The sequence below is a fragment of the Acanthochromis polyacanthus genome, chromosome 9 (genome assembly GCF_021347895.1).
Source record: "Acanthochromis polyacanthus isolate Apoly-LR-REF ecotype Palm Island chromosome 9, KAUST_Apoly_ChrSc, whole genome shotgun sequence".
In the NCBI taxonomy this organism is placed as follows: domain Eukaryota; kingdom Metazoa; phylum Chordata; class Actinopteri; family Pomacentridae; genus Acanthochromis; species Acanthochromis polyacanthus.
In genome coordinates this window covers 31172613-31191741 of record NC_067121.1, presented here as the reverse complement: position 1 = coordinate 31191741, position 19129 = coordinate 31172613, and the positions used below count along the sequence as shown (strand labels likewise).

The window sequence follows — 19129 nt, the reverse complement described above, 5'->3', positions numbered from 1 at the left end:
ATGCTTTCTGGGTTTTTCTTTCCTTTCTTTAGTGTTTTTATGCTGCTTTTCTCCGCATTTAAAGCAAGGGTGTCAAATTCATTTTAGTTCAGGGCGAACATTCAGATCCATTTGGTCTCCAGTGGGCCGAACCAGTAAAATCACAGCACAAAAACCTATAAATGACGTTGACTCCAAATCTTTGTTTTAGTGCAAAATGTTCCCATTTAAGAAAATATCTTTTTACAAGACATTATGAACAACCTGAAATTTCTTCAGAAAATCACATCAATTTCAAAAATGTATGCCTCGGTTTATCGTTTACACATTACAACTTTGAGAAAGACACAAAACATTTAGTCACAGGTATCTGGAACTGAATGATATTTTACTTAATGATTAAAATGGCAAGTCAGACTCAAAACCCACAAAAAAAAACGAGAAGTAGAATGACAATGAGAAATGAAACAAAGACAAAAAATTAGACAAAAGTAGTTACAAAGTGACAATAAAATAGACAAAGGATAGCCTAGCCCTGCTAGACCCATGTTCTGAAGGCACAAGGGTCTAGACACGCTCGACAGGGAGGGAGGCGGGCTAAAAGGTTGTCTATCAAATCACTGTGCAGCAATTGGGTAGGTATACAACCAATCAGTGCAACGAATAGGCTCCTACAGCGCCGGAAATCAGAGGATACGGTAGTTCGGTGAAACCTTATTTATACAGTCAATGGGTGAAGCTCAAGTATATTACAGACATGTTAACAGATTATTCAGAGTCGGTGCTAATGGAGCTCAACGACTGTTGTCGTTTTTGTTGTCGACCCTGGCAGAGAATTAAATTTGTTGCCGTGGGTTGTCTAGCACGGCTAGGCTAGTTGTTTCCGGTTGTTTCTGTCAGAATCGTCACGCCTCTGTCGTCACTTAGTTACGCCCGCCTTCTGACTCTACACTTCATGGTGATTGGTCCGGCCAGTTTTAGGAGCATCCAACCTCGAGCCTTATGGAGGGTAACTGGACCCACCCTGGCAGAGAATTAAATTCGTTGCCGTGGGTTGTCTAGCGTGGCTAGGCTAGACAAAGGACACAAACGAGACAATTTCTAGACAAAATGACAAAGCAAAACACAATAAGACAAATTATTTTACACGTATATAAACACTAATCTAAAAATGAGACAAAAATAAATGACACTAAAACAAAAAATCATATATACATCTATAAACCCAAATATAGAAAAAAAATGAGCAAAAAGAATACACACATAAACACAAATCTAAAAACCTAAAATAATTATATATGTATGTGTGTGTAAATAAAAAAATAATTCAAAAATTAAACTGATGTATTTTTAAACCATGAGTTTTACAGGGTACTTTACTGTTGATTTATTCCAACAATAAATCAACAGTAACTGGGTTCAGTAGTTCCTCAGACAGCAGTATATACAAATAGACAGTCCTGAGCGTCACTTTGCATTGCTAAAATCAGTATAGTAACACATTTGATGCCACATTGAACTCAATGAAGTGTCAACAGAAGCAAATCTGACTAAATAAGGAAATAATTCCGTAAATCTGACCCAGTTTAGTCGTTGCACGACAACCGCAACCAAAGAAGGAAAACGTAATCAGAGCTCCAAACCTGAGATGTTGACAGTTTCTGATGCCAGTTCTCAGTTTTCATCCTTTGGTCCTGAGGCAGAGTTTCTTCTTTATTCTGCTTTCCAAACACTTTAATCTGATACTGTACCAGCAGCTATTGTTGCACCGCTGTAAGGATAGAAGCTTGTTTCCGCTGCCAAGTTCACACAAATTCTCCCTCCACTCATAAGAAACACTGTACGCTTTACCCACTTGTAGTTACTCTATTCAATATTTTAGATTAATACAATACAAACTCACAGCTTGGGGGTGTTTTAGTGTTTAGCACAGTTTCAGCAGCAGCAGCCAAATGAGGGATAAAACCGGTACAAATCTGCTTCTCTCTCTCTGTATATATATATATATATCATGGTAGAGACTGCGATTTGGTAGGATTGCAGTCTCTACCAGTAGAGACTGCAATCCTACCAGTAGAGATTTGTCAGGGCTAAGGTTAGACTTTTTAGGTTAGGGTCAGGGGTCAGATTTAAAGTTCCATCTCTACTGGTAGATTACAATCGCAAACTCTACTGGTAGAAACTCCAACTCTACCAAATCGCAGTCTCTACCCTGACATATATATACATATACATCATACCTCTCTAAAGGAAACTGTACTTTATGTCAGGTGTTCCTTTCAAAGTCTGGCTGCAAGACTTTTTACAGCAAATCCTGCCTGGATGTCCTGCTGTCTGAGCGTTAAAAGCCCAGCAATTATTCTCCCGCTGTATTGGCAGATGAAGTCTGTATAGAGGATGTTTCCTAAATGAAGAGTAATGAGCCCCATATCAGCAGTGCTCAGTCCACCCAGCAGGTGATTAAGTAGCTTCTTCCAAGGCTTCCGGCTAAATTTGAAAAAAAAAAAAAAAATCCCAGAAGGGTCACATTTAAAGAAGTCTGAACGAATTTGCACAAATTAAAAGGAACAAAATGAAAGACACATCTCAAGGTATTATGATTTATCTCTTCTAGATGTAAATCAGACAAATGGAAGTCACTGCGTTAACAAGGTCTTTGTTCCCCACACTGGCACAGCGCAGTGTTTTAATTATATTCGGCTCACTCGTTTCAGTTCACTGCTCTGGAATAGATAGATGGTACCGGGTGTGTGAGGAGAAAAAGATGTAGGACGAGGGAAGATGTAGCGTGACGGAATAGAGGATAAACGAGAAGAAACCCAGGAGGAAATTGGCAAGCGAGCTTCCTCATCAATCAGAGAGAGCAGGACAAGATTTGTAAAGCAGATAGAGGCAGGAGAAATCAATACAGACCTCAGCAGACTGAGACTCCTGCACACAGAGAGGAGAACAAATTGCACACAGACCTCCTTCCTCTTTTCCAACATCCAGCCCTTCAACCTTGCATCACTTTCTGTAGTTACTGCTGGCAGAGATCGAGTGCTCGAAGAAGATCCCTTATTGCAAGGTCAAACATGAGGTCTGTGGGCCAAAACCGGCCCTCCAGAGGGTCCAGTCCGGCCCATGGGACGATTTTGTAAAGAGTAAAAATTACAGAGAAGACATTAACTGTAAATTTGTAAAACTTTCAAATTAAAATAACTTCTAGACCAGGGGTCGGCAACCTTTAACACTCAAAGAGCCATTTCGACCCGTTTCCCACAGAAAAGAAACCACCGGGAGCCGCAAAATCCTTTTGGCATTTAAAATGAAGACAACGCTGCATCTATCGTTTTTTTTTTTTTTTTTTTTACCTCTATGCCCTTGTTAATCAGTCGTGATTACTTAATTAGAAAGCCTCTAATTAGATAGATTCATTTTTTAATTGTATCCTTCCACTAATATTTATCTTACTTGGTTAATGTCATTTTTGCTCCTGGACCTCATATGTTGCATAATGTTAGCTGGAAATCAATATTTTGCGAATGTCTATTTAACTTGTAAAATCTATTTATCTATTTATCTTAAGCTAATAACTTTTCTCCGGCAAGTCGCTGCCCTATTTTTCCAAGACGACACTCCTCTGACTCTCTGACCTGCTGCCTGGATGTGACATCGAGCCGTGTTCTTGCGAGTAACGTGTATTACCCTATCATGAGTACTTTTGACTCAAAGACGTGTCTTTCTTGGAGTGGAGCTTTAATATACAGGCTTGCCATTCTTGAGTACAAAACGATGTGAAACTACAGGCGTTGCTTACCCAGGACTAAAATTTTTAAAAAGGCATGAAACGTGTGGGAATCGGAAGCTCCGTGTTGTCTCTCTGCATCAGCTTTGCGCTCTCATGTCACAGGCACAGCATATCCGGTGGAGTGACACGTCAAAGTAAGAGCGGTAATTTCACAATACAATTCTCTATATTAAAATGCATTGAAACGCGCCTGAAAGGCAGAACAATGTATTTTCCAAAGTTACAGGGAGCCACAACAGAGGGCTGAAAGAGCCGCATGCGGCTCCGGAGCCGCGGGTTGCCGACCCCTGCTCTAGACCATGACAAGTAAAATACAACATTACTCATTGCATTGTTTTGTGTCTCATTTTTGTCATGTTTCGTCTCGTTTTTGTTGTTTGTTGTCTTGTTTTTTGTCTGACTTTTGTCATTTGTTTCACGTTTTTGTGTCATTTTGCGTTTCCTTTTTGTCTCACTACTGTTTGTTGTCTTATTTTTGTCATTTTGTGTTTCGCCTCATTCATTGATTTGAGCATCGTTTTTGTCGTTTTGTGTTTTTTTTGCCTTGTATTTCTATTTTTTTGTCATTTAGTTTCTCGCTTTAGTCAAGCTACACTGAAAAATAAAACACTGTAAAATTAACTGCAGTGTTCTGTTTTACAAAATAAAGCTAAATATTGTAAGCTTTTCTCTCTTTTTAATTTTTGGAAACAAAATCAAAGATGGCTGCAACAAAAACTGACTGTGAATCAAAGAAAACATTTTAGAGTACTAACTTGATTTCGGCAACTTAGAATATGATTGTTAACATTACAGTGGTGCACTGAGACAGGCCTCTTTTTTACACAAAGTAAATATATTACTTGCCTTTTTCTTTTTATCTTTACTGTTTTAGGTGTTTTAGATGTTTCCCGAGCATTCCTTGAAGATTCCCGTTTTCTGTGATTATTTCAAGCATGTATTTACGGTCTGTCTGCAGTTCACAGTAGTGATTAGATGAAAATGTGGTGAAAAGCTGAGTTTTACAACAGCACCCAAACGCATTTTCCTGTAAAAATAACATTGAGGAGCTTTTAAAAATACAAGAAAACGTACTATATTTACCTTGCTAATCCCATTAGGGCCAAACTTAATGTTATACACCGAAAGTCAAAATCAAAATGTGGAGTAAAATCTATAAAATGGATCATACCAGATGGCAGTGATCGATTAGATACATATTTGGAAAAACAAAAAAGGATTGAGTCAATAAAATAAAGAAAAAATGAATAAATGCTTAAAAATGCAAGAGAAAACCCCTCATGCTGGTGCAAATTTTGATTTGAGCTGAATAAAATGTCATAGAACACACGAGAAGCAGCAGAAGTCTTGATTCCTCATCTGGTTTTATTTCATTATCAAATATATATTTATTTTACACAGGATTTCTGCAGTGTGACCGTTGGCCTGGCTGTGTTTGTTATTTTCCTAACACTGACCTGTGAGCACAGCCGTCCGGGAAACCATTTTGAAATCTGGACTCTAAACAAATAAATTGGTGTTGTGGGAGCTTTTCCAAACACTGAACGCAAGAATGTTTGTGGGGATGTTAGACACCTTTACTCTGAGACTAACATGTATTTACTAAACTAGTGGAGTTTGTTCTGGATAAACATCAAAATATAAAGAAAATGTCTTAATAATAAACACTAAATGATTATGAATGTTATGCTTTTGTTTTGTCATAAAAAAGGTTTGCAGTTTTTACACTCTAGCACAAAATTCTGAGAAACTTTCACATCATTTCAAAGGCAAGTCAGATTAATAAATCTCTCATTATGAATTAAAACTGTCACATAATGTTAAACTTTAGATGTCTTGGTAAAAGTATTCTTCCAGTCTGTGCAGCTCAAATGTTTGTCTGAAGTCAAAATGCAAACATAAGAGAGAGAGAGAAGAGTGCAGGTTCATTTCTCCTCCATTTCACATGGTTTGACGTGCTTGCTGCATTGTGGCATGTTGACAGAGCTAAAGTGTGACAGCAGTGTTTACTCCACATTTGGTAACTTTTGCTGGAACTGTCTTCAATTATTAACTGCTTCTGATCGGAGCTCGTCGCTCTGCTTTCTCGCACATTATTTCAATCCTGGACACAATGTGTGTGAGACATCTTGCGTTTGTGCTTCTGATTTGGTTTCCGGCCGTGCTACATGGTAAGAGCATTCAATCCTGTCACTTACAGTCATTCTTATCTGCTGCAAACAAAGCATTGCATTATTTTGCATTTGTTTTGACCGTTTCAGCACAAAAGGCAGAACCGTGTCCTGCTCCCCAGCTGGATCATGGTTATTTAGGGCTTAAAAAAGAAACGTATCCTCATGAAGAAGAGCTCCGCTATGCCTGTGATGAGGGTTATAAACCAGCAGCGGAGGGCTGGTGGGCAACAAGCACCTGTGACAACGGCCAGTGGTCTCCTAAACCGCAGTGTATCGGTAAGTGTTCAGTCACATCTCAGTTTGTTTGCTTGAGTCAGATTAAGGAGCAATGCAGACGTGTAATCTTTATTGCACTGCATTTTCATGAATCTGTTCTGTAAAAGACTAATGTTGTCCATTTCCCACTGTGGGACAACGCTGAGCGACAAAAAGCAACTTAATCCTTGTTATATTTTTAAAGTTTTTGTCTTACTGCTTTGGGCCATGGTCGATATCATTTGTTGACATTAATTTACAAACCAAAGACTCTTTCACATCAAACAGATCTTTACATATTCATGTCAAGTATTTAAAAGTATAAGTACCGGGCTTTGCAAAAGTTCTGTTACACGATTTCATGATTTTTAGAGACGTTTACATGTCGGAGTGAAAAATTCCATTAAACAAACTGAAAGTTCTACCTTATAGGCAGGTGTCATTAACACAGTTTTTTTCTCCGGTGAAGTTGTATCAAGATGGAAGTCAAAAGAGTTGAGATATCTGCTCTCCTTCATGCTGGCCACAACAAGTCTGACAGAGCCAAGCAGCTGAACATCAGCCGGATGACCGTCCACAGAGTCGCGGAGAGGCTCAAGAATGGTGAAGATCTTTCAGTGATCTTTCAAGAATGGCAAAGACCTGAAAGATCTTCACCATTCTTTAGCCTCTCCGCGACTCTGTGGACGATCATCCGGCTGATGTTCAGCACAAAGGAGAGCAGATATCTCAACTCTTTTGACTTCCATCTTGATACAACTTCATCGGAGAAAAAAATTTGTATTAAGGACACCTGCCTATAAGGTAGAACTTTCAGTTTATTCAATGGAATTTTTCACTCCGACATGTAAACGTCTCTAAAGATCATGAAACCGAGTGTAACAGAACTTTTGCAAAGCCCGGTATTTATCCCCTTCAAGTTAATATTTAGAAGATGCACCTTTGTCTGTATGGATACATCTCAGTCAGCCTGGCCATCTGAACACTGCGATTTACCACATTCTTCTTATTTTTAAAACTGCCCAATCTCTGAGGATCATGAAGCAACAGCTCTTTTTAAGTCAATTCATCATCAGAAAGACTTTGGACAGGCAATACATTTTAATTTGAAATTAAAATGCAGGAATGTACCACTTGTAATGTTGTAAGTATGTAACTAAAGTGAAGTAGGGCTGGTAACGGTTGCTAACAATAGAATTTATTGTTTTGTTGTTTTTTTCTTATCCTTCAGATGAAACATCCTGTCTTCCACCAACTATCCCCAATGGACATTATATCAAAAACCCAAATGGTTGGTATTCAGAGCACCGCGGCATTACGATAAAGTGTGATGACGGATATGAACTCAGTGGCCAGTCTGACAGAATCAGATGCATAAGTGGAACGTGGCCCTCCTTGCCTGTTTGTGAGAGTAAGTTTGTCAGCTCTGCAGGTTTGAATGTCCAGCAACTACAAAATGTAGCCACTCCTGTAAACACCTTTCCTGTTTCGTTTCACTCTCTCTGTTTTGTTTTCTTTTTACACAGAAAGTCCCAATGCTTGCGATGAGCCTCCTCAAATCCCTCATGCAGTCATCATTAAACAGGGATACCAGGAGGTGTTTGGAGAAAATTCCAAAGTGGTGTATGAATGTGAAAGCGGACATACAACCGACGGAGCAGCAACAGAAACATCTGTCCTTTGCTCCTCTGGAAACTGGACTGGAATCCCATCCTGCCGTAAGTGGACTGAGATATACCGCAGTAAAAATAATAATCTACACGTTGCTGCATTAATTTTGCCTCTGTCTTTACAAGCTTTCCAGAGCTGCTGCTTAGAAGCATCCATTCCTCTTGATGACACCACCTCCATGCCTCAAAAATACAATGTATAATACGAGTACATTTAAAATCTTCATTGCAGCTATCTTTTGCTGTGTCATCAAAGCTATTTGGAGCTTTTCAAAAAAAGTCTCAACTGGAATATACAGAGCACTCACTGGCAGCTTTTCCTTCCTTCCAGCTCAGTGAAGGTGGTCACAGAGCTGCGTGATGTTGTGGTCGCCATGCTGGTTAAAGATGTGCTTGAAATTCAGAACAAATAATTGGCATCCTTCATTTTCTCTGTGCTTCTCAGAAAGACAGCAGTTGGAACCAAAAGTCTCAAATTTGGACTAAAAACAAAGAAAAGCCTGTGCATCTACTGACATCTTTATATTGTTTTTTTTCCTCTTCATGTGTGCAGATGTCTTCTGTCTCATTGATCCTGCCAAATACACTCGAGAATATTTTGAAGTAACTGAACGTGAATATTTAAGGGAAGGAGCGAAGAAGAATTTCCGGTGTCCTTACTATCCGGGCCAGTATTCCGGTTTTAAATGCATTTCTGGAAGAACAGCTTATACATCCTGTAAGTATTTCCATTTTAACTTTCTTCATTCTGAATTTTTATTGGAGGCTATTACACTGTACATGAATTCTCCCACATCTGATTTATTTTAGGTGAGGTAGTTTCAAGAGGAATTCTAAGGAAGAAAAAAATCATTCAAGACAATTACACTTTGCAGGAAGCAAAAAAAAAAAAAAAGATTAAAAATAAAAAATGAGAATTTAAAGCAGCGACTTTATTGTCAGCAGGTGGGGGGTGGCGTTGGAGGGGAGGGGAATCCAGGCACAGAAGCAGACAAACTGGTTTGGGAAAAGGAAATCTATTTAGAACACACTCAACCCAAGGAAGAACAGGAAACAAAACTGGAGAGGAAAAACTAAATCAGAGCGAATACAAAATATGAAACTACAAAACGTAACAACTACACTCCACATAGGAATACTAGCAAAGCCCCAAGCCAGGATAACTAAACTAAATCAACAAATGGTGTACTTACAAACCCAGGGAGAAGAAAGCTGAAGGGGCAAGTTAGGCAGACATGAGGAATCCTGGAGCTGGCAGGGAAACAAGACAGGTAGAGAGCAGGCTGAAGACAGAGAGGGGACCTGCAGGTATCCAGGGATGGGGGGTGACGGGAGTCCAGGTGGGGTTATGGTGAGCTGGGATCAGTGGCAAAATAAAGTCCATGCGGTGATCAGAGTCTGTGGTTCAGCAGAATGTGAGTGAAAGAACCAGGGCGATGTAGTGTGCTGCTGATCCCTGCAAGGAGTGTCAGCTGCAGTAATCAGCAAAGTACGGGCAGGTGAAGCAAGAGGGTTAGTGAGAATGAGAGAGATGGACAGACAGAGGGAGCCAGAGGGACCGGTAGAGAGAGAGGGAGGAAGATGGGCAGGGGCCAGAGAAGGGAATCAGAATAATTTGCATGTTTACATAAATCATGATATAAGTTCTTCTTCTGGGCCTCAGAGCATCATTGCTGCTGAAAAACTACTGAAATTGGAAAAAGTTAACTACAGCATCGAAGTAGCACTTTCCATAATGAATACTGAATATCTGAATTAAACTACCAACTGATATATTGACCGCTGTGCTGTTTCTGCTGGATCACTTTAGGTTGTTACGAAGACGACTTGAATCATGTAAGTGTTATTATTGGATGAATTTCAGAAGTGAAATATTATTACATTGCTTGTTTTTAAGTGTGGATTGCAGTTCTTTTACCCAGCAGATTTCCACTGAAATGCTCATTGCATGTGTTTTAATCAGGGAAGGTGCCAATACTACTTCTGACGAGTTGGAAACTTTCGAAATGTTTGAAGCAGAAACCAACATAAATCTGAATAAAACATTTCAACCGTGACATTTGTGTTGTTTTGTCTTCAAATTGTGAACTACAATCCTTCCACTACATTCTTTATCTAACTTTAGTTGTTGTTTTCTCGCACTACAGTTTAGCATTGCTTTCATTTTTAAACTGTTCACAATAATGTTTGTTATATAATTGATTATTTCATTGTCAGTTACAGCGTTTTATCATTTCATATGAATATTTCTATGTGTAATGACTGAGTAGCTAATTACAGCCCACTTTGCTGAGTTGTTTTGGTTCCTACCTGCTGTTGTTTATGGTGGGACAGGTGTGAGAGTAACACAGCTGATTGACACGATGCAGAAGTTTGATTTAAGACTCCATTGTTTTGAAGAATGTCTTTCAAATCTGCTAACAGGATTTAGGGTTCAGAGGGTTGAACAGATGCCTCCTCGAAATCCCAGTTTTCCAGCTGATTACTAGTACTAATGCGTTCTTTTAAAGTTTCCTTCAATTTTGCATTTAAACATGCAGATTATGGAGTCACAGGAGTGCCAAATCAAAATATAAATAAATAAATGTGGAAATATAAAGGGAAATAAATAAATAAATGTGGAAATATAAAGATAAATAAATAATTAAATAAATAAATGTGGAAATATAAAGAGAAATAGATAAATAAATAAATAAATAAATAAATAAAAGGGAAAAACAGAAAAGGTAAAAGCAAAGACAAAATTTTCCTTTTTATTTATTTATTTATTTATTTATTTATTTCTCTTTATATTTCCACATTTATTTATTTATTTCTCTTTATATTTCCACATTTATTTATTTATTTATTTCTCTTTATATTTCCACATTTATTTATTTATTTATTTATTTCTCTTTATATTTCCACATTTATTTATTTATTTATTTATTTCTCTTTATATTTCCACATTTATTTATTTATTTCTCTTTATATTTCCACATTTATTTATTTATTTATTTATATTTTGATTTGGCACTCCTGTGTCTCCATAGCAGATGAGGTACTGTCTATCCAAATATAAGTTTCCAAAACCAGATCTAAACATTGGATGATGCCAGGCTGAAAATTCTTCTTTTCTCAACATATTAGAGTCAGACGTTTTTCAGGGGGCATTTTTGTACATCTCTTCATGTGTCAACCAGCATAAAACTGCCAACAACCAGAACACAACCAATTGTCAGGCTAAATAAATCAAGATATGAATGATATATCAACAAACTCCTAAATAACTGGAAGGTTTGGTGTATGTAAATGCTACTGAAGTGGACATTACTGGATGAGAGTCTTAGAAAAGATTATTCTGAGAAAGCTATCTTTAAAATTACACATTGTAAAATTCTTTTTGTCAAATTTATTTACTTTTTTTGGAAGCCACATGTTATGGGTAAAAATCTGACAGATATCATTATGAAGCTTCAATAGATGGTTCATTACATCAGGACGATATTTTTCTTTTATTTTACTAGTTCTGAAAAAACATGTGAACATTTGTAAAATAAACACATAAATGTGTATTTTTGGATGTTTTCTCTCCGATTATCCAACAGGAAAGACTGTTGAGGAAGCAAACTGTCCTAAAATCTCACAACTGAGACCAGTGTAAAAAAATTAATGTTTTTAGGAAATATGATAAAATAATATAATGTAAATTTTATTGATCCCTGACTGGGGAAATTAAATAATTACAGCGGCTGAATACAAATGAAGGAAACAAGACATGAAATGCAAAAATACAGTAAAGATATGAAGAAAATAATGACTGTGTATACTTTCCACGCATACAGATGATGGATAATTGTCCTTAAATTGTAGGAGACCAGCTGTCTATAACTGTACTTAAGACTGAACTTTGTATTATTGCACTTGAGAAGCTACAGAGAGAAATAAAGTCTCACATTGACGGCTTTTGAAATTTTCTCATATATCCAAGTCTATGTTGGAATTTTTTATTTTCTGTTTTTGCTTTTACTCTTAGAACTGTTTCAATTTAACTTAAACACAGTTTAAATCCATTTATTGTTCAGACATGTTGCACATTCTGACTTATAAGAAATCCACAAGAGTTACTGATGACATGAACGATGGCTTGAGCTCCCATGCAGAGCACATGAGGGTCCAACAGATGGAAATCAGAGACTATAAGACCACACAGTGAACATACCAAGACTAAGAGTTAATATTGATCACAATCTGGCGTCCATTTTTGTTTTGTTTTTTCAGATTCAGTCTTTTCAAAGTGTCTCTGTCCTTTGATGGGACTGTGGTTTGCTATTTCATAATGCCGACCTCTGATCACAGCTGTCCGGGAAAAACGGGAAAGTAAACAACGCTGTAGAATTTGTGCCAAAAGCATTTTCTGAGAAGCTACATGACAAATGAATGATTGTGGGAATTTCTCAAACAGATACGTAACATAGACATAAATAAGTAATGTTTTCTTGACTGTTATTAAAACTTATTTTATAGAGATGTGCATCAAAATCAGAAAAACAATGTAAAAATTCACAGAAAATGAAGCAATAACTGCAAATATTACAAATATTTTAAATTTGTGAGACCTAATTTAAACAAGATGCAGTTCATAAAACGTGATTGGAACGTATGAAGCCTATTTGCATTTGATGACAGTTACTGAGCGTAATGTTTACTATTTCTTAACTTCTTGCTCAGCAATTATTAACCAGGTCACTTCTAAACAAGGCTCCTGACTGCTTTGGTGTGGTGATTTGATTCCTGACAAAATGTGCATGAGGTGTCTCGGATTCGTTCTCTTGCTTTGGTTTCCTGGAGTGCTTCATGGTAAGAACTTTACATTTTGCCACATAGAGACACATGCTAGCTTGGTGAATATACATCTGGTGGGAACTTTTGTTTCTTCATTGTGTTTCAGCACAAACGGCAGCACAGCCATGTCCTGCTCCCCGCCTGAATGAGGGTTATTTTGTCCCTAAACTGGAGGTGTATTCTCACGGAGAAACCCTCAGTTACGCCTGTGATGAGGGTCACAAACCAGCGGTGGAGGGCTGGTGGGCAACAAGCACATGTGAAAATGGCAAATGGTCACCTCAGCCACAATGTATAAGTAAGTGTTTTATAAGCATCTTATTCTGAGGGTGTGTTTTAGACTTTTAAATTCAAAGTGTGCTGATAAGACATAAGGGTATCAGTCATCTCAGATATGCAAAATAAACTGAAAATAGGCGCATAGATTCAACCATTACCGCAAACTATTTAATATAAAATGGAATTTCATTTCTGTGTGGTGATTCTGCTCATTTTGGTTTTGTAAATCTGGTGTCGAAATGTAAGAAATATAAAAATAAGACATCAGCATAGAACTTAAGTATTATATTGTTTACAGTGAACCCGTGCAGAGAGCAAACAGAAGACAAGGCTGAGGCAGAAAAGGTGATTTAATTTGGCAGAAATAAACTCAGGAGAATATGAGGGAGGGAGCTCAGGAAAGTAACTAAGGAAGGGGTGATGGGACCAGCCGACGTCCAGGGAGAGAGAGAGCGGGCAGGAGGTTCCGATTCCAGGGGGGGGGGGGGGGGGGAAGCACGGGCCGGTTGTACTGGGTGGTGGGCAGGATGAGCGCGGGTTTGGTGGAGCAGGGACCTTCCAAGGCAGGGGGAGAGGTCCAGGTAGGGGTTTGGGGTGGACAGGGGATCCGGGGTTCCAGAAGGCAGGGCTGGGTCGGCGAGCTGGTCAGAGCAGACAACACGGTTAGAGTGAGAATTTTCCTATAAAAATGAAGTGCAAAATTGGCTAGAGTAACTGACTGAGAGATCAGCGTTTACAGTCTGGCAGGGTGTAGACTGTGTGACCAGCTTTTATTGTGAGGATGATGATGACCAGGTGTGCCTAACCGCAGCTGCCTGGAGTTCTGTGGATGAGACTGATTAGTGATTAAGAATGGCCGGCAGACAGAGGGAAGGAGAGAGTGAGGGGAGGAAAGAGGGGGTCAGGTGGAGGCTGAGGCAGGGATGAAGGAGATGCACTCAAAATTTCATTGTACATATGTCCAATGACAATAAAGGCATTTGGTTTCATTGAATCTCAAATGTCTTTGAGGAGCATCAGCATGCTTTGGCACAATAAATTTTGGCTAAAAACTCGGTAATTAAGTGTGCAAGTGCATTACTCCACTTATCACTTATCCTTAGGCTTATTCTTACAGATTCTTCAGCACCTAACTCATACCGCAGCTTTGAGAAAATCCAAACTGCTCATCAAAACGTGTTGCTCGGTTGATAATGGTGTGCTACGACTTTTGTTAGTGATACTGTTTTTACAAAATTCGTCAAAAAAAAACTGTTCAAAGTCCCCACTGACATGAATGAGAAGTCAGTCAGACAATGCCAAAACCCCACCACTTTTGGAACCCTGTAGTTCTGGCAAAATGTTACAGTAGAAACTTCATTCAAAGTTTAAACGGGTCACAAGGCTTTGAATATTAACTGTCTAAATCAGTGTTTTGCAATCTTTTATATCTTTTTAAATTATAGCAGGACATGTTAACCAGAAGCAGCAGCACTGGCACGCTCAAAATTATTTCAGAAATTTTCTAGTTTATTGAAATTGTTATTTTCAGGGCTGCCACAAGGGGTCGCAAGATAAATCTAAGGGGTTGGCAGTAAATAAGAATTCTACTTTTACAGTCATATTTGTTTTCCTCTGTAATCTTTACTTCTGCATTGAAAAGGAAGCATTACTCTCGAACTGAGCTGTTTTATATAAGAGGCAACTGTACTAATGTAAAATGTGCAACATACACCACTGTCTCATTCACTCCGTTATTTCTATTCACTCTTATTTATTCTGTTTATTTTTAAATGGACTGTTTGCACTGCCTTTAAGATTTCTTTTGCACTGAATAGGAGAAGCTCTCCAATCTTTTTATGCACTGTATAATGCCAGTAAAGCACATTCTATTCTATTCTGTTCTACATGTTTGGAAAGTCTGAATGCGCAGCTGTGCTTTTGTTTTTCCTCAGATGAAAAAGCCTGCTTTCATCCAGATATTCCCAATGCAGCGCACCCTGACAATGCGAACAGTTGGTATGAGGAGAGAAGTGAAATAAATATAGCATGTGATAATGGGTATGAACCCAAAGCCACCACAGTGACATGTGTGAATGGAGCATGGAGCTCTGCACCAGTCTGCAACAGTAAGTCTGTTCGATTTGTTACCCCCAGTTTAGCTGCGGGGCAACTTCTCCTCTTCTCAGTCATGATTTAACTTCTTATTTACAGAAAGTGTCGATGCATGCGGTGAGCCTCCTCAAATCCCTCATGCGGTCATCATCTATCGGGGACACCAGGAGGTGTTTGCGGCCGGTTCTAAAGTGCAGTATCAGTGTGAAGGTGGATACGATACGGAGGGAGCAAACACCCAAAAATTCATCATTTGCTCGTCTGGAAACTGGAGTGAAGGTCCAGTCTGTAGTAAGTGGACAAAATGTTGAAATATAAAGTGATAATTTGACTGATTAAGAAGTGCTTGTAATCAGTATGTTAATACATCACCAAATACATCACATGACACCTGAAAGGACATTGCTACATAATCTAGGAAACAAATGCACACACTCTAAAAAAAAAATAATTAAAGGGACCTATTCATATAACTGAATGAAATGAATGGTTGCAAGTTTATTTAAAAAAATCAAATTTATCAAATTAGATGAACTTTTTAAGTCACAAACATTATTGTATTGTATTAGGTTGAGTATAATAATACTAGTAATTGCAAAAATGTAATATTGTGTGTTATTTCAAATCAAATGTTTGTCTCTGTTGATCTGAATCTAAAGTACGGTGACTTAGTAAAACTGTCTTGATAACTCAGTTTTCTTAGCACCATTACGGTAAAGTGTCATGATGGATATGAACTCAGTGGCCAGTCTGAAAGAATGAGATGTTTAAACGGACCGTGGCCCTCCTTGCCTGTTTGTGAGAAGTCTGTCAGATCTGCAGGTTTGAATTTCCGGCAACTACAAAAGGTAGCCACTCCTGTAAACACCTTTTACCGTTTCATTCCATTCTTTCTCTCTTTTGTTTTTTTTCCACAGAAAGTCTTGACGCATGCGGTGAGCCTCCTCGTATCCCTCATGCAGCCATCATTAATCGAGGACAGCAGAAGGTGTTTGAGGCTGGTTCTAACGTGCGGTATGAATGTGAAGATGGATACACTACAGAGGGAACAAACACCCAAAAATTCATCATTTGCTCATCTGGAAGCTGGAGTGAAGGTCCAATATGTAGTAAGTGGACAAAAGGTTGCAATATACAGTGATAATTTGACTGAATATGAAGTGCCTGTAAAGTGGCTGTTTTGTATCTTGCAGGATCGTCTACCAGCTCTGGATCAAATGATGGAGGACATGGACATTCCTTTGCAACAAGTAAGCAAACAGACTCATCTCTTCTTTTGCATTTTGTGCACCAGATTATATTGTCGTGGTTTCTCTCTGATGTCCGTGATGTGCAGGTGAAGGAGAAAAGTCCGTGACACTGACTTGCTTAATAATAAGTTTATTATAAGGAAGAACAGCATCGATCAGACAGAGAGACTGTCTGGGAGGATCCGGCCAAATGAATCTCCCCGAACAGCAAACGGAGGTCACTTTTATATGTTTTAAACAAGTGGAACCATTGTCACAACATGTGATTTGTATTAGAAGACCAAAATTACAAGGGCCTCATTGTTAAACCCTGTGGCGAAATCCATAGGATAATTCCCTAAACACAGGAACTACTAATACAAGACTGAGTTCTTCCAACAAGAAGATACACTCCATTCTGACATATAGCACATGCCTAGCAACACCAACATCACTTGTCTCAAGTCATGAGAATCACATGTCTAACAGCACATCTGGTCAGATACTACAATATCTCAACAAATGAGGGTTTTTGACTGGGGTGTTATGATTCTTCATCTTGTGCTGGCAAGTTACAAAGCTGAGTGAACAGTGAAAGCTCTCACCATCCATTCTGAGTGATTCTGGAGTAGAACAAATCTAATAGTGCAGCTGAGGAAATCTAAATGTGGGGTGAAATGTTGAGTTTTTTTTGACTCCTCAATGACAGTTTGACATATTCATGAACTTTTTTCTGTTGTTGCATTTCAGTCGACAGATGTGGAGACTTCCCTGTAGTTCAAAACGGTGAAGTTGTGCAAACCGGTCTAAGAAGTTTGAAATACCAGTGTGCAAATTATTACAAACTAGTGGGTCCAGCTACAGTGGTGTGCTACAGAGATGGCACCTGGTCTGTGGCGCCCACATGCAAAGGTACCAACAAGTTAATAGGTTTTATTCCAATGATCTGCCAGAGATATGTTGGGAAAGAAAAGTGCAGTTACTTGTTGTTTCTTCCGTGCAGCTGCCTTCTGTTCAGTGGACACCAGTGCACATCCTGAGTTAAAATCTGTTGGAGTGAAATACATAAAAGATGGTGAGAGTGAGAGATTGGAATGTACAGATGTCTGGAGGTGGACGAACTATTCTGAGGCACAGTGCACTGATGGAAAAGTGAAACGTTCCAGATGTAAGTGTCGCTTTCAGCCTTTTATAAAGACCGAAAGGAAACAAAATCCAACGATCAAAATGTTTAATGCAACAATGCTGTAGGAGCACCAGCAGAGAAATATAGATTTTCTTTGACAAGTAGATAAAATCCTCACTGCAGTGCTTCTATATGACTCTTTACAGGTTGTAACTGGACTCAACTCAATCTGGTGAGTGTTTCTCCATGACTGGAAAAAAAACCCACAATATTCTTGCAGCACTCATTTGGAAGTGTCTTGAATCACTGCTCTATACTAAATTTTGTACATTGATATTTGACTTTATTTCTAAGTAGTAATTTAATTATTCATCTAGCCTCTGTCTTGTACCTAGGGTATCTGCTAAGGTGAAGATACAGCTGCTGTTGGAAGCATGGAAGCTCCTGAGAGACAACCGACATATGAAAATACTTGGACATTCTATGTTGGGTTTTATTTTGATCTAGAAATGAGTACAGTATACACTAGAAGTGAGTACGCCCCTTTGTAATATAATGCTAATGTCAAATGATTCAACATTGTATTTCCATTACTTCTAATGTGAGCAGTGTTATATTTATGTACTCTGCTCATGTACTTATGCAAAATATAAAATTAAAAGATTAGATTTACTTTAATAAAAATGCAGGCCCCACAATGGAAGCTCAGTGTAAGAAAAGTCAGTCAGATTTTTGGTGCCAGACTCAACAATCCTCCTCAACAGAGGATACGAGAGTTACTGTTAACGCTGGAATATTTGTCTCCTTCAAAGCTTCTGTAAATTGGAAGTCATCATGTCACAAAGTATTTTGGTCCCTCCACAGATATATCTCTACAGAGATAATCTGTAATTGTCTTTACCCTTTAAGCACTCATGCAACCCCATATCATCACAGAACACGGCAAGCATGCGACCCATCAGAGCTAAACAAATGTATCTGAGTTTCATCTGACCAAAAACAACCACCATGCTTGTTTTTTACTCCCAAACAGTAAGGGTGTTTTATTCTTGGACACCATCCGTAGAGGCTGATGTATGATGATTTTACACAGTGAGCGATTACAGCAACTCCAGTTTCCAGTGACAGCCTCTGTGCTGAGTCTGAAGCTCCTGAACATTTGTCTTTCCAGAGCTGGATTGTACAAGTAGCACAATGTCCGCGGTATTGTTTTAGGAGGATGACCACTGCAGCTCTGATTAGTGGTACTATCTCTTATTCTATGCCTCATTATTACTGCTGCAAATGTGTTTTCACAGATTTTTTTGTAGGCGACCAACCTCTCTGCAGCCTTTTTGTGAAGTCTCATGATCACATTTTTCACTTCCTCTGGCAATTCTTTTGCATGACAGCATAGTCCATAGGTCAATAACTGACAAAGTTCTGGTCTTCAAGAGCCATTTTTGGACCATATTCATCACAAGTGAAATTGCATGTGTATTGGTGAATTCACTGTGTTCTGAGTTTCTACTTTGAGGCCTGTATTTTCATTATTTTCTTTCTAAAGTAATGGTTTTGATTGTTCATAAGAGGAATTACTGCACTGTTAAAGCTTCTGGAATTAAATACAACATTTAGCTGATTTAGCACACCGGTGTACTCATTTCTGTATATCGTATAGGAACAAGTCATCTGTGCTCAAAGCTGCTAAAAATAAATCAGCTGATAAA

At 38.5% G+C, this 19129-nt stretch overlaps 2 protein-coding genes across 2 annotated transcripts; both read left to right on the top strand.

The window, feature by feature from the left end:
* Positions 1-5736: 5736 nt before the first annotated feature.
* LOC110964498 (complement factor H-like) lies at positions 5737-9925 on the top strand. Its single transcript, XM_051952881.1, has 6 exons — positions 5737-6219; positions 7430-7609; positions 7725-7916; positions 8422-8586; positions 9679-9704; positions 9832-9925. Exons 1-6 carry the CDS (start codon positions 5883-5885, stop codon positions 9853-9855), a joined length of 924 nt encoding a protein of 307 aa, XP_051808841.1. The 5' UTR covers positions 5737-5882; the 3' UTR covers positions 9856-9925.
* Positions 9926-12543: 2618 nt separating this feature from the next.
* On the top strand, positions 12544-19041 carry LOC110964464 (complement factor H-related protein 1-like). The gene is made up of 10 exons (XM_022213214.2): positions 12544-12707; positions 12799-12990; positions 14906-15079; positions 15165-15356; positions 15983-16174; positions 16259-16315; positions 17045-17206; positions 17298-17462; positions 17627-17652; positions 17816-19041. Exons 1-10 carry the CDS (start codon positions 12650-12652, stop codon positions 17825-17827), a joined length of 1230 nt encoding a protein of 409 aa, XP_022068906.2. The 5' UTR covers positions 12544-12649; the 3' UTR covers positions 17828-19041.
* Positions 19042-19129: the final 88 nt, after the last annotated feature.

What these genes read in the sequence shown, in the direction of transcription:
- LOC110964464 (XM_022213214.2), top strand. Translation starts at nt 12,650, where the DNA reads ATGTGCATGAGGTGTCTCGGATTCGTTCTCTTGCTTTGGTTTCCTGGA. An exon ending in CTCTGCACCAGTCTGCAACA is followed by an intron (nt 15,080 to 15,164) that starts GTAAGTCTGTTC and finishes TCTTATTTACAG; the next exon opens with AAAGTGTCGATGCATGCGGT. An exon ending in GAGTGAAGGTCCAATATGTA is followed by an intron (nt 16,175 to 16,258) that starts GTAAGTGGACAA and finishes TGTATCTTGCAG; the next exon opens with GATCGTCTACCAGCTCTGGA.
- LOC110964498 (XM_051952881.1), top strand. Translation starts at nt 5,883, where the DNA reads ATGTGTGTGAGACATCTTGCGTTTGTGCTTCTGATTTGGTTTCCGGCC. An exon ending in TCCTAAACCGCAGTGTATCG is followed by an intron (nt 6,220 to 7,429) that starts GTAAGTGTTCAG and finishes CTTATCCTTCAG; the next exon opens with ATGAAACATCCTGTCTTCCA. An exon ending in ACGAAGACGACTTGAATCAT is followed by an intron (nt 9,705 to 9,831) that starts GTAAGTGTTATT and finishes TGTTTTAATCAG; the next exon opens with GGAAGGTGCCAATACTACTT.